At 29.5% G+C, this 13,933-nt stretch overlaps 1 protein-coding gene across 1 annotated transcript; it reads right to left on the bottom strand.

Moving 5' to 3' along the window:
• Nucleotides 1-4,896: 4,896 nt before the first annotated feature.
• On the bottom strand, nucleotides 4,897-8,815 carry LOC111876039 (probable galacturonosyltransferase 9). The gene is made up of 3 exons (XM_023872566.3): nucleotides 8,398-8,815; nucleotides 6,819-8,027; nucleotides 4,897-5,416 (listed from the first exon to the last, which is right to left on the bottom strand). Exons 1-3 carry the CDS (start codon nucleotides 8,566-8,568, stop codon nucleotides 5,141-5,143), a joined length of 1,656 nt encoding a protein of 551 aa, XP_023728334.1. The 5' UTR covers nucleotides 8,569-8,815; the 3' UTR covers nucleotides 4,897-5,140.
• Nucleotides 8,816-13,933: the final 5,118 nt, after the last annotated feature.

The following is a 13,933-nucleotide window of genomic DNA, read 5'->3' as shown; positions in this document are numbered from 1 at the left end:
AATAGACTAAAAAAACGAAAAAATAATAATAGTCGATCTTTATAAAAAAAAACTTGTTATAGTAATTTATATTGAATTCAAGTTCGTTTACTTGAATCAAAGTAAATAAAAACATTAGAAAAATCATAAATAACTAAAATAGGAAAAAAAAAATAGAAAACAAAAACTGTAATATGAAAAAACCTTAGAAAAAATATTAGAAAACCATAAATAACAAAAAAGAGAAAAAAAAATAAAATAATAAAAAGGTGAAAAAAATATAATATAATATGAAAAGAAATATGAAAAAACCTAAAAAAAAAGAAAAAAAAAACTCTAATATACTCTATATATACACTAAAAAATAGAAAACAAAAGGTAAAAAGGTTAAAAAAAATTGTTGAAAAATAAAGTTAAAAAATGAAAATAAACAAAGTATATATATAAAAAGAAAATAAAAAATGTACACATATTTATAAAAAAACCCGAAAATAAATAAAGTATACAAAAAATGAAAAATAAAGTTAAAAACCATGTGGTGTAATTTTTTTTAAACCTCAGGGACTAAATTTGAACTTTTTAGGAGTAATTTTACAAAAAAGTTAACCAACTTAAATATGAAACTCGTTAAGTAGGCTAGAGTAATAATTCTGCGAGAAAGTTGTGGCCACAGCAATAATTATAAAAATATCAGGGCTTTTTCCAATTACGCGTTAAAAATTTAAGGTTTTTATAATATTAACCTATAAAAAGCTGAATAAATCTAAATTGAATGGTTTTTATGTAATACTTGCCGATCATTAGATACAAATCCTCAAAATAATAAAAAGCTGCCAAAAAAATCAGATAAAAATCAAACTAGATTAAATTGGTGTGTATAAAGAAATTGCCTTGAAGATATTAAGGATTTAATTCCTTTGACTATGAAAATAAAGTGTAATGAACTTGTTTTTATGTGAAAGATTTGTAAGCGAACAGCTAAACTAAACCTATCAGAAGTCTGACACTCCTTAGTGATTTCCAAATATTCTAACCTCAAGTCCAAGTTTCTATGATAAACAATTACTCGAGTTAATAGAATGTGCAAAATTATGTTAATCTAAAGATTTATGTCAACCATCAACCCATTTCTATGTTTCACTTACGTTACTTTTTTTTTCCTTTGTGTTTGAGAAACATTTCTCTCCACTTAGACAAGTTACTTTTGGGATCTTATAACGAGTGAATGTTAGTACTCAATATTTTCCTTTGATATCAAAATTTAACAAATAAATATGAACATTATAGCAATTGATCTCGTGAAAAATATGTTAAATTAAAGGGTATAGCTATTGGTCAACATAACCAATTATTAGAGCATCTCTAATTTTTTTTGTTTGATCATTTACTATCATTGAAGTAGATAGGTTTTTTGTTTTTTTTTTATTTTGAATACTCAATATAATTAAGTGGTCAATTTATTTTCACATCTTGTTTAACCGTTTATATTTTAACCATTTTTCAGTTTACATCTTTAATTATAATTTAATTTTTTATTTCTTTACTAATAATTATTCATATTAACTATTTATTAACATCTTATTTATAAATATAATTTTTATGACGATAATAAAATATTTTCAATGTTTTTATTTTATTTTTGTAACTATAACATCATATTTTTTTTGTATTTTACGTACATAAGTAATGAACCGATATATTTGTATTTATATACTCATAATAAAATATTGTTTGTATTTAAAAATAAACTAAATAAATAAGAAAGATTTATAAAATATTTTAAAAAGATAAGGTAAATTAGTTAAATTCATGAAAAAACAAATGTTCTTATTTTCAAACAAAACCACGTATTATTTATTTGGAAAATGGTCATTAACTAATTGTTGGGCGTTTGGGCTGGACATAAAATGAACAAGGCCCAGTCCTTAACACTAAAAAGCCCGACCAAAGAAGGCCTAGCATATATAGTCTCCGGTTTGGGCCTATTTTAAAACGATTTTAATTATTTTATTTTTTAAGACAATTATTAAAAACAAGAATTGTGAAACAATTTTTTTTCATGCTATTAAACAAATATGTATTTATCTGCTTATTAAATACAAAAGAAAAAGTTGCGAAATTTAGAATCCCCAAAACAAATTTAATAATTGAATTTTATACTCCAATCAAGCACTATTCTTTAATAATTGGGAACTAGAGGGACACAAAACATAATACAATATAAAACCGCGACAACGACTCATGTAACAAAATCTAACACTAAACTAAATTTATAATTTTCAATATATATATATATATATATATATATATATATATATATATATATATATATATATATATATATACTAGCCGTAGACCCGCGCAAAGCGGCGGCGAAAAATAGTTTCTCATTCGGCAATAAGTTCTATACGGAAACATGTTAGATTTCAAGTAACACAAAACATATGCATATTGTTATCGATCGGTTTTACGGCAACAAATAAATGTAACCCACGCAATACAAAAGAAAATAAATATTTTGGCGTGTAGTGTACGTTTATAGTCTTTCATTTTAGAAATCAGGACACATTCATACGAAGTGACTTGCTTATACCTTTATTGGTATTGGTAAAGCTAATAAAATGGAGAATCAAGGTAAATCTTAACAACCCGGTTTATTTGATACAGATAAGTCTAAATGGATATATCCTATTATCCACTTTACTATATAAAAGTTTTAAACCGAAAAATAATAAAATTAATACAACCATATTTTATGGAACATGAATAACAAATGGAATACTAATTTTCTATTAGTCATAAATCATACATAGATATTTTTTCTTAATATTAAACAAAGTATTTGATTTTACAACTGATTGGTCAATTTTGATTAGAGGGCATAAATAATAAATAAAGCTTAAAAAAATTACAAATAAAAGAGCCTACATAATGGATTATTTGTTTTATTTTAATTGGATAAGAGATTTGGTCAAATTTTTGGAAGAGATAAGATTTCAAAGTTACTCAAATTAAAATTTAATATTATTTTATTCATGATTAGTTGTATTTTACGCTTAGAGAGTTGAACGTCTTAAAAAAATAATATTATTTTATTGGATCTATTTGTAGAAATAGTAGGATTTCTTTTATAAGTTAGTATATATATATATATATATATATATATATATATATATATATATATATATATATATATATATATATATATATATATATATATATATATATATATATATATATATATATATATATATATATATATATATATATATATATATATATATATATGATTGTTTCGCCAATGCTACATGTTATCATGTGAAATGTTATTTAACTTTAAGGGAAAATAACAATACATAAAAAATGGCACATTACAAAAAAAAAGTTAACATTATCCTCAAAACATGATAAAACCCATGTTTTTTTTTTTTTTTTTGTTTTTCTTAAAAAAAACACGCACACACACGATATATATGTAATAAAACGAGCACGAATAATAGCCTGTACATGTTCATCCATTTACGTAAGCTGGACACACAAACAAACACAAACGACTAAATGAACGAAATCTTTTGTTCGTGTTCCTTTCTTGAACAAATTACATTGTGCGTATTCATTAAGTTATCTTCATTAAGATGAGAAACAAAATAAATGAACGAACATAAGTGATCATTAATGAACATAAAATTCAAATTAAGAATCGTAAAACATGGCGTTATATTTCTGATATATTGATCATAATAACATTTACAGTCCTAAACTGATAGGGATACACGAAGAAAAAAAATACATTATTTAAAAAAAAAAAAAAAAAATGATGTGGGGAGTTAGGAAAAAAAACCGGTTCGTTAAAAATATATGTATTTGATCTGGAACTGGTTTTAGAAAAAATCATTTAAAGTAAATTGATTCGTTTTGGGTTTGTTCAAACAACTAGTTTAGTAATGGATAAAGTCCTTTGGTCTGAAAGTGGTTTAAATATTGGTCTGCAATTAGGAGTTGGAAAATCTTATTTATTCCGACCTTTTTTTTTTTTTTTTTGCATGATTCCACTGACTCGGGAAATTCAACAAATAACATGTTTGAATGTGCTTTAAGATAAAAAGCCACTTTGAAAATGTTTCACGACCTTGTTGAGCGCAATAATGCCATACCTTTCTAACTCGTATTGGTTAATTATCTAAGATCTTAACTTATTGAAATTAATGATTTGCGTTTTGTGATATTTTGAAAAATACATAGTTTTGTGTGGTTGGAAAATCCATAACTCAGTTTTTTTTAAAATGTTTATCTTAGCTTACACATGTTTTAGTAAGTATTTGTCTTTTACTATCTATAAAATTATAAAGAGTTTTGAAAAGTTATTAATCATAATTTAAGTATTTGTCTTTTACAACCTAAAAAAAGTTATAAGGAATTTTGAAAAGTTAAAAATCATAATTTATTGAAATCTTTCTTTTTATCGATTAGAAGAGAGTTATTTTAAAAGTCTTTTTTCTATTGTCAAACATTTTTTTAAAATTATTAACTTTCAAAAAGCCAATAAATCATGTGAAGTCAATAAATCAAAATAATAAGTTGTTTTTAAATGAAAACCTCTTGTTATCCTACCAACAAAGTCGTATATAATTTTTAACCTTTTTTTTTAAAATACATCAAAACTAAACGAATATGAAATATGAAACGACACGTTTCATGGTATAATAAAACAAATTAAAGATAAATTTGTAAAATATTAAATAAAAAAAAAATGATTCCCATCTGATTGTGTCATCACATTAAACCCAAACTATATATGTTGGCAATGTAGAAATATTACTTGTAAATACATCATATGATTTATGTTTTTCCCATAAACAAACAACATAAATTTAACAATACTTTTACAAAATTATTCCACGTTTATATAACATAATATGGATGAAACAAAACTTCTTCATTAATCTTACACTCAATATTTATAAATAAAAGGTAATTCACATTTCATAATTTCAGCACTTTTAACTATGATGACATGTGTATAAATAATGTGAGACTTTGGCTCACAATGTTACAACTAATTCAAAGTAAAAAAAAGATGAACCCAAAATGATAGTATGGTTTTGATGGGTTACCTCTGTTTTTACTCAGGGGCAAAATGGTGATATTTTAGGTTTTGTGTCTATAACCCAAAGTTACACATTTGGACGAATTCCATTTCATTATCGACATATTTAGTCCATAAATGCTTGAATTGATTCATAGCAATGTCAAGCCATGGTTTCATATTCCCATTGAAATGAATCACAGCCGCATTATTGATTTCATCCATGCTAATACTTGGGTTGTATCCTAGTCCAAGAACATGCCATGTTTTTTCCAATGATTTTGTTGTTGAATAGAATGTCATTAGTCCAGGTGGCAGTGTCCCCATATCCCATAAACTCTCATCTTCATTCTAATCATTAAAAAAAATAACAATTACATAAAAGATATAATCATATTCCAAATTACATGAAGATTACATGTTTTTGTAACAAGAGTAAATTGCTGAAATCGTCCCTATGGTTTGGTCAAAATTACACGTTTGGTCCCTAACTTCTTTTTTTTGCACTTGGATTGTCACTGTGGTTTGATTCTGTTGCGTTTTTCGTCCCTCTGGTTTGGTCAAAATTGCACGTTTGGTCCCTAAGTTTATGTATGTAAGGGACGAAAAACACAACAAAATCAAACCATAGGGACGATCTGAGTGCAAAAAAAAAGTAAGGGACCAAACATGAAATTTTGACCAAATCATAGGGACGATTTCAGTAATTTACTCTTGTAACAAATTGCATTGTACTTTGTTTTTTTAACCAATATAAGGCAATGTAGTTTAATTTCACCCCATAATAGCATTGTAGTTACGATTTTAATTAATAATATGGGTTAATCTCATAAAAGACCTTATATTTTGTGTTTTTCCCAGATTAAACGTCAACTTTATTTTTTGTCTGAAAAAGACCTTGTATTTTTTTCATTTTTTCCGAAAAGACCTTAACTTTGTCTTTTTTTTTCCAAAAAAAAAAAAAAAAAAAAAACCCTCAAACTTCTACATGCTTCCAAATAAATCCTCGACTTTTTTAGTTTTTTTCGAAAAAACCCTCACATTTTACATTGGAAAAAATTACTAAAAGGGCCAGATCGGAAGAAATGACAAAATATAAGGTCTTTTTCAAGCAAAGAAATAAATTTGGGGTTTAATCCGGAAAATAACACTATATAAGGTCTTTTATGAGATTAAAATGTATATAACTGTTACATTTATTATAAAATGGAGTAATTTACTGAAATTGTCCCTATGGTTTGGTCAAAGTTATACATTTGGTCCCTAACTTTTTTTTGCACTCCCTGTGGTTTGATTTTGTTGTGTTTTTTTGTCCTTTACATACATAAAGTTAGGGACCAACGGTGCAATTTTGACCAAACCATAGGGACGATTTCAGTAATTTACACTATAAAATGTACATAATTGTTAACATGTAATGGCAATAAACTTACATTTCATAACAAATAATAACAATTTACTCACATGTTACATGTTTGAGGATATATCATATATGTTGCTATTATCATTAAAATATTTGTAATTCGGTTGCTATTTTAACTTATGGTTAAAAAACACATATTTTTTTTACCCATAATAGCTACATAACTTGAAACTTGTAAAATGTAAGTAAGTTGCAATTATTGGTTAAGAAATTGTAGATTTTATAAGTTTTAAGTGAGATTTTGTTATTATTATAGTAAACTATGTAAATATGTTACTATTTATGTAATTAATTTTGAAAAGAAAAAGAAATAGAAAAAAGAAAAAGTACCAGATCCTGCCAATAATGATACTGATCAGTTAATCGTTCACGTCTCCATGCATCAAGATCAAATATATTCATCCCAAAAGCCCAAGCACAAGCTTTCGGATTAAATTTCTCCTTAATTAAAGGATGTGAAAAGTTTAAATATTGAGCATATCGATGAAAAGATCCAAAACATGTCTCAACAGCTCCATTGACTTTCCCCTCCAAGTCAACTTTCCATAATCCAGTCAAATCTTTCTGAACCACAACATCATCATCCAAGAACAAGATCCTATGAAGCTTCGGATACATCTCTGGTAAATAAAACTTCAAATAATTCAACATTGAAATATGCTTTGTGTTTTCAGATTTCGTGTTGTTTTCTAAATAAATCTTTTGTAGATTTGCAGACTCAAGTTGCCTTAGAAGAGGGACATAAGAGGAATTCAAGAAAGTGAACTCTTCAACTGCTTTAATGTCAACAAAAGCTCCACCTTCAATTGGCCTCATTTTGAACCAAACTTTCATAGCTGCAAGATTCATCTTATCTGTAACAATATGGAAAACATGTTTCCATGGCTCTTCAGCATTCTTCACAGCTGAATTCACCACAACAGAAATTGCAATCACATTGTCTGAAAAGATTGCGTAATGATACAAAGAAGGGTCTTCAAATTCAGGTTTGGGTTCTTCATCTCTGTATTTTTCTGGATTTGCAATTCTTTCTCCCATGAGTCTCATTGCAAGACAATGGAGACTTTTTGGAGTTGATTTTGCAGCAATTAAGCTTGCAAAAGCTCCGTTCTTTTTAGCTTTAATGAGAAGCTCATTAACTGCAAAGATTGTGTCTTTTAGCTTCTGGATCTTGAGTTGATTGTCATAAGATTCTTTGTTTTCAGCTATCATTAACCTTGCAATCTTGATTTTGTCCTTGACTTCTTTTTCAAATTGTCTCAAGACTTCTTCATCTACTGCTCCATCGGATTCGAATAATGCAGTTCGATAGGTTGGTTTTAGACCTAAATCTGAAAAGTTTTGTGCCATGTCATCGAAAGTCTTGAGTTGCTTTGATATTTCGAGCTTAAGCTTTCTTGCATATGAGGCATATGCATTCACAAGCACAATATGGTCATTTGCTTGCTTGTGTATCAAGTCCAACCTTGTCTTCAATGGATCTGACTTCAAAGCAAGAAATGTCCTGTGCATGTATGCTCTTCCAGTTGTTTGTATTTCCTGTTAAGAAATCATATAAACCATCAAAACAAATTCAAATCCTCATCTCTTTCCACTATCTTTAAGGACAAAAGAGAGTTTTATCATCTAATACTATAAGCTATTGAAATGAGTTCATTTGCCAGATTTAGTTCAGTAGGATGGAAGTAAAGGCCTCAGATTATGTAACTGAAACTAATTCGCAACCAACAGCTCCAAAAATAAGTATATACTACGCCAATTTCAAATTGAAAAGTCCATCATTAATTGGATCCATAGTTAACTTAACAAGAAACTCGCACAACATAACTCAAATTGTATAAGTAGTAGCATAACCAAAATACTACATTCACAATAGCAAATAACAGCTGAAGACGATCGAAAGACTTACAGAGTTATCGGAGAAATGTGCAGGATGAGATGAGAAAAGAACAGAGGCAGTTGCGAAGAAAAGCAAAGTAAACATAGCTGACACAAAGATCCGGTAGGAAAAAAAGCTGCGTAAGGCGGAGGAAAACGCCGATCCGCCAGCGCCTCTGCCGCTGCGTGCTACCACCGCCATTTGGCACAAGATCTAGCCAAAAACAATACTGTATTGTATCGAATTCTTGTGAAATCAATTCAAAGTGTAGGGATTTGAAGTTGAATGAGGTTGAAGAGGAGTTATTGGAGCTTGAGAGAGTGTGAAAACAGCATGATGAGATGAGTGGGATCTGATCTGAAAAAGGAGTAGAGGGAGAGAGTTGTAAATTTGGGGGAAGAACGTGATGGGGTCCAAATTACCGGATCCCGCGTCGGTGGGTTGTGTTCTGGTTTTGTCTTCTAATTTATTCTTCCTGGTTCCGTGTTATTGCTTCCTAAAAAACGATTATGCACATTTTTCTTATGTAATGCTTATTAACATAGATATTTACATTTTAAAAATGTATATTTAATTATTTATATATATTTATAAAGGAATTTTTTTTCTTTCACCACCTAAAGTTAAGAGGGTGTTTGGCAAAGCTTATTTAAAAAGACTTATTGTAAAGACCAAAATTTTCAAACAAATTTTCCATTTTTAATTAACCAAATCATTCCCACAAAATATAAAATATCAATGACAATTGTTTTCAAAATCAATAACATCAATATTTTATGTCAATTATCAGAGTGTCCCAAAAGAAAACGTCTGTGAGAGTGCATGCCCCGCCATCAAATCTTACACTTGCTCTTAGGCTCAGAGGTACCTGAAACAAACAACAAACTGTAAGCTAATGCTTAGTGAGTTCCTCAGAACATACCCCACACAATCCACATAATCATATTAGCTATAAAATCTACATAAACCACATAAGTCATGCATACAACATATAAGGAAGTCATGGAAACCCTCTAGGATCTTACACCTAGTGCCACTAGAACCCCCACGTGGTCTTAACTAACTGTCATGGGAACCCCCACATGGTCTTCCTACCATGGGAACCCCCATATGGTCTTCCTGCCATGGGAACCCCCACATGGTCTTTACAACCAAGAGATGACATACAAACCACACAAACAAATATACTAGAATGCCATGGGACCCCCCCCCCCCCCCCCCCAAGGTCTTACATATGAGTGCCTCGACAACCCTCCGAGGTGTTTCATGCGAGTATCACAAATAGCTAGCATATCACATATCCCATAACCAACTAATCATAACTCATAACAATAATGGGTCGGCCTTGGTGCCTTCGACCCATTGGTATGGTAAGGAGACTCACCTCTCGTGAATGATGAACTGACAAGACAAGATTAGATAAATCCCACACACAGCTCCAACTCAATTGCCTATAATCACCATGTGATTAACTTGTCATAATCTTGAAATACCATAAATACTCTTAAGGTCAACCTTGGTCAAGGTCAAGGTCAACAGTCCATGTTGACCTTAACTCGTTGAGTGCATCCAGCAACTCGTCGAGTTACCTGAGTAATTCGTCAAATCGCTAAGTTACCTGTGTAACTCGTCGAGTTCCTCAATGTCCAGAAGACCGAAAACTATCGAAAACTCCAATCCTTCACAGAAGTCACTCGGAATCTCAAAAACGGGTAAACCTTACCCGACTTGTCGAGTTTGCTAAGGGACTCAACGACTTCCTTCAGTCCTTTTTGTGTTTAGACATTTTTAAGCTACCCCAGAGCTCCAAATTGCAGATCTAGCCTCCTAAGGCATGGTTTCCACATAAATTTGCAAACTTTACATGCATGCAAGCTCTTAAATGCCAAAACCAAGCTAAGGGAGGGGTTTTAGCTAAAGAGAAGGGCCAATGCTTGATAAATTTAGTGACTTTATAACTCTAAGGACTTAGAGAAGTCCAGATCTGAAGTTGCAACTCCAGATCATACCCAACACCCGAAATGCTTCACAAATATACTAAAAAGGGCCTAAAACCCAACAAAAAAGGGGATCTAATGCTAGAATGATCAAGGTAACATCTTGTTACCTTCAAATGGGTGCCCAAACATTGTAGATGTTGGATCTACAATCTCTTTCCCGCTCCAAGCTTTTCAACCTTTAAAATTCTTCAACAAATTGCACCAAAAACCCTCTCTTAGCCTCTCAATCACAAGGAAACAGCAAAGAACGACATGTGGTTTCTTCTATGGGTAGTGAAGTGGTAAGGAGTCCATAAGAGGCGGATTAAGTCGTTTATATAGAGTGCAAACCCTAAAAATTAGGGTTTTCCTTTAGAGCGCCTACTCGTCGATTCGGGGTCTGCTGACTCGTCGAGTAGGATCTAATTCCCGCGTCCTCATAAATGATCTCTACTCGAGGAGTTGGAGCTCCCCAACTAGTCGAGTCCTAGCATAAAATCCTAAAACTTGAAAAATTAAATGAATCCTGAAACAGGTGTTACACTTATGACTTTTTAACTTGATTATAACTTATTTGGTGAAATAAGGAGTTTTTAATAAGTAAGGGGTATGTTACTTATTACTTTTTGACTTATTAGAGGTTACCAACACCTATAACTTGTTTTTTACCCAAACATTTTTTTTGGCTTATACTGGTATTAAACTGGTAATAATTCAAAAGCTCCTTTTTTAAGCTTTGCCAAACACCCCCTAAAACTCCCATGACTTTTCAATTTCGTTATAATAATGGTTATAAGTTGATTAATAAAGTTAAATAAATATCAAACTTAAAGTGTAATCATATATAAACTAAGCTTCAATATTAAAATAATATCTTTACTTTTATTTATAAAGTTATGTATTTAACTTTTAACATATTATACTTTATTTATTAATTTTAAATTGTTGTTGTATGTAAACCATTATCATTTTAAAACTACAACTTTTGAACAGTTTGGATAAAATACTTAAATTGTTAATTTAAATATAATATTACAGGGTCAACTTAAATATAAATTTTACTTCAACGTAAATAACTCATAGAATATTTTGTAAATAGTTATAAGTGATAAATTGTAATTGATGGGTTTGAGCCATAAGAACATTCCTATGTGCACATACAAACCCTAATGCTTGGATCTAGGTTTCTCTAATTGAACATGCATTGTATCCAAGACTTTTGAACAATAGATCTAGGTAATAACATAAGAAAAACAGATCTAGAAGATTACCTTGAGTTGCTTGCTTGAATCTTCTTGTCCTTGGAGCTTAGAGTCACAATTGTTACTCCTCTAATGACTTACAAACACCAACTAGCAAGAGGATGATTGGAGAGAGAGGGGAGAGGGCAAGAAGTCGTCCAGGGTTCTTCCAAAGACAAGAGTGCCGATTTCCTTGACCCCTTGGGTCTATTTATACTTGTAAGGCTCCTAGGGTTTCACCCTTAAACCCTAATTGGATAACTTAGGCCCTAAGCAATCCAATCCCCTTTATGATAAGCCTTGGACGATTTCTAGGTCTATCCAAAGCCCTAAAACCGTCCACCCCTTATCCTTAAGGGATTACAGCCCAAAGTACAACTATCATACAATTAACAGTTTATACCCTTTTATTCAATTAATCTCTTTAAGTCACCAAATTAATTCCTAATTAATTTATGACTTATATATTAATCAAATAACAATATTATTATTCCTTATATTATTTTCATATTATATAAATAATATTTCTTCTCTCATTACAAATCATCCTGTCAAGTTGCTATGGTGAAGGCAAGGACCATGCACAACCGGGTCAAATACTTGCATAATATAGTTGCAGCCTTAGACACTATTCCAACAGTAATGTCTTTCTAATAATGATTATAAGTTAGTTAATAAAGATAAATAAATATCAGACCTAAAGTGTCATCATAAATAAACTAAATTTAATATTAAAATAATATATTTACTTCTATTTAGAAAGTTATGTCTTTGATTTTTAACATATTATACTTAACTTATTATATTTAATATGTTGTTGTATGTAAACCATTATCAGTTTAAACTACAATTTTTGAACAGTTTGGATAAAATACTTAAATTGTTAATTTAAATATAACATTACATGGTCAACTTAAATATAAATTTCAGTTTCACTTAAAAAAATCCAAAAAATATTTTATGAATGGTTAAAAGTGAAAGATTGTAGTGCTAAATGCAAAAACTAAATTGTAATCTCAATTTAACTAAAATATTTCTTAAAGATATTTTTATAATCATTAAAAATTTCAAATAAATGATTTAAAATAACTTACAATAATAATAGTTAAAACTAACTTTATATAAACGATTATATTGTTAATTTTATAAACAAAAAACAATGTTTGATGTTTTAACTAATTACAATGATAGAAATTAAAATGTTAAACAAATAAATTTTAAAAAATCAACTAACAATAACAAATAACATTAAATCATATATTATTTTTTATTTTTGTTTATAAATAACTTACGGATAGAGGTCATTCAAATAATTAAAATTATGCAGTTTTAATATATGTATATATTATCATATAATTCAAAATAATCAATATATTATATTAACTTAGTATATGAATTATTATATCAAATTTAAAAACAACGTTATTGTTATATTTAAGAAAAAATATATTTGTAAAGATTTTTAACTATATTGTGTTTCTGCACAACGCAAGGACATTCGCCTAGTATGAGATATAAAATAATGTTGTTGGCAACACAGGGTTTCATCATCTATCCCTTATATAAAGTTTTTATATTTTTTACTATAGTAAAAATTTGATATCATCAATGAACGATTAGGACTTGGCTTAATGGTGAGTAGGGGTGAGCATGGTGCGGTTTGGTGCGGTTTTTGACCAAAACCGAATCGAAAACCGCAACTTCGGTTTTTTGAAATTTAGAAACCGCACCGTTCGGTTTTATGTGGTTCGGTTTTTGCGGTTTTTTGTTAGGTTTTTTTTTTTTTTTTTGTGTCTTTTTACTAAAACTCAAGTAACTCAGCGAGTTACTTTGACTCAGATGAGAAGTGCTAATCATTTATTGGAGATAAACCGATACCACCACCTCTTAGTTTGAAATCAAATTACATAATCACTCATCCAACATGTTTCTAATGTTTAAATATAATACGAGTTTAATATATTATTTGTTTCACAAGTACATACAATAATATCAATTAATGTATTCATAAAAATGATACTATATCACTAGTACTCTTCATATTTAAATGTTAAAAAATGTCATAAACATTATATTATGCGGTGGTTTGGTTTTTTACGGTTTTTGCAAGACTAGAAACCACACAGCACCGAGTATTTTCGGTTTTTGCAAAACTAAAAACCGCACCATCGGTTTTAGTTTTTCGGTTTCGGTTTATGCGATTTTTTCGGTTTTTTTGGTTTACGGTTCGGTTTTTGCTCACCCCTAATGGTGAGATATCCATAGTGCAACTCTTGCATCAAACTTTGAGTTGTTTATATGACTGAGATATCCATAGTGCAACTCTTGCATCAAACTTTGAGTTGT

The sequence above is a fragment of the Lactuca sativa genome, chromosome 4 (assembly GCF_002870075.4).
Source record: "Lactuca sativa cultivar Salinas chromosome 4, Lsat_Salinas_v11, whole genome shotgun sequence".
NCBI classification, from domain to species: Eukaryota; Viridiplantae; Streptophyta; class Magnoliopsida; order Asterales; family Asteraceae; genus Lactuca; species Lactuca sativa.
The sequence above is the reverse complement of the archived record's forward strand: the minus strand, read 5'-3'. Positions and strand labels throughout refer to the sequence as shown.

What these genes read in the sequence shown, in the direction of transcription:
- LOC111876039 (XM_023872566.3), bottom strand. Translation starts at nt 8,568, where the DNA reads ATGGCGGTGGTAGCACGCAGCGGCAGAGGCGCTGGCGGATCGGCGTTT. An exon ending in CACATTTCTCCGATAACTCT is followed by an intron (nt 8,028 to 8,397) that starts GTAAGTCTTTCG and finishes ATTTCTTAACAG; the next exon opens with GAAATACAAACAACTGGAAG. An exon ending in ATCATTATTGGCAGGATCTG is followed by an intron (nt 5,417 to 6,818) that starts GTACTTTTTCTT and finishes TTTAATGATTAG; the next exon opens with AATGAAGATGAGAGTTTATG.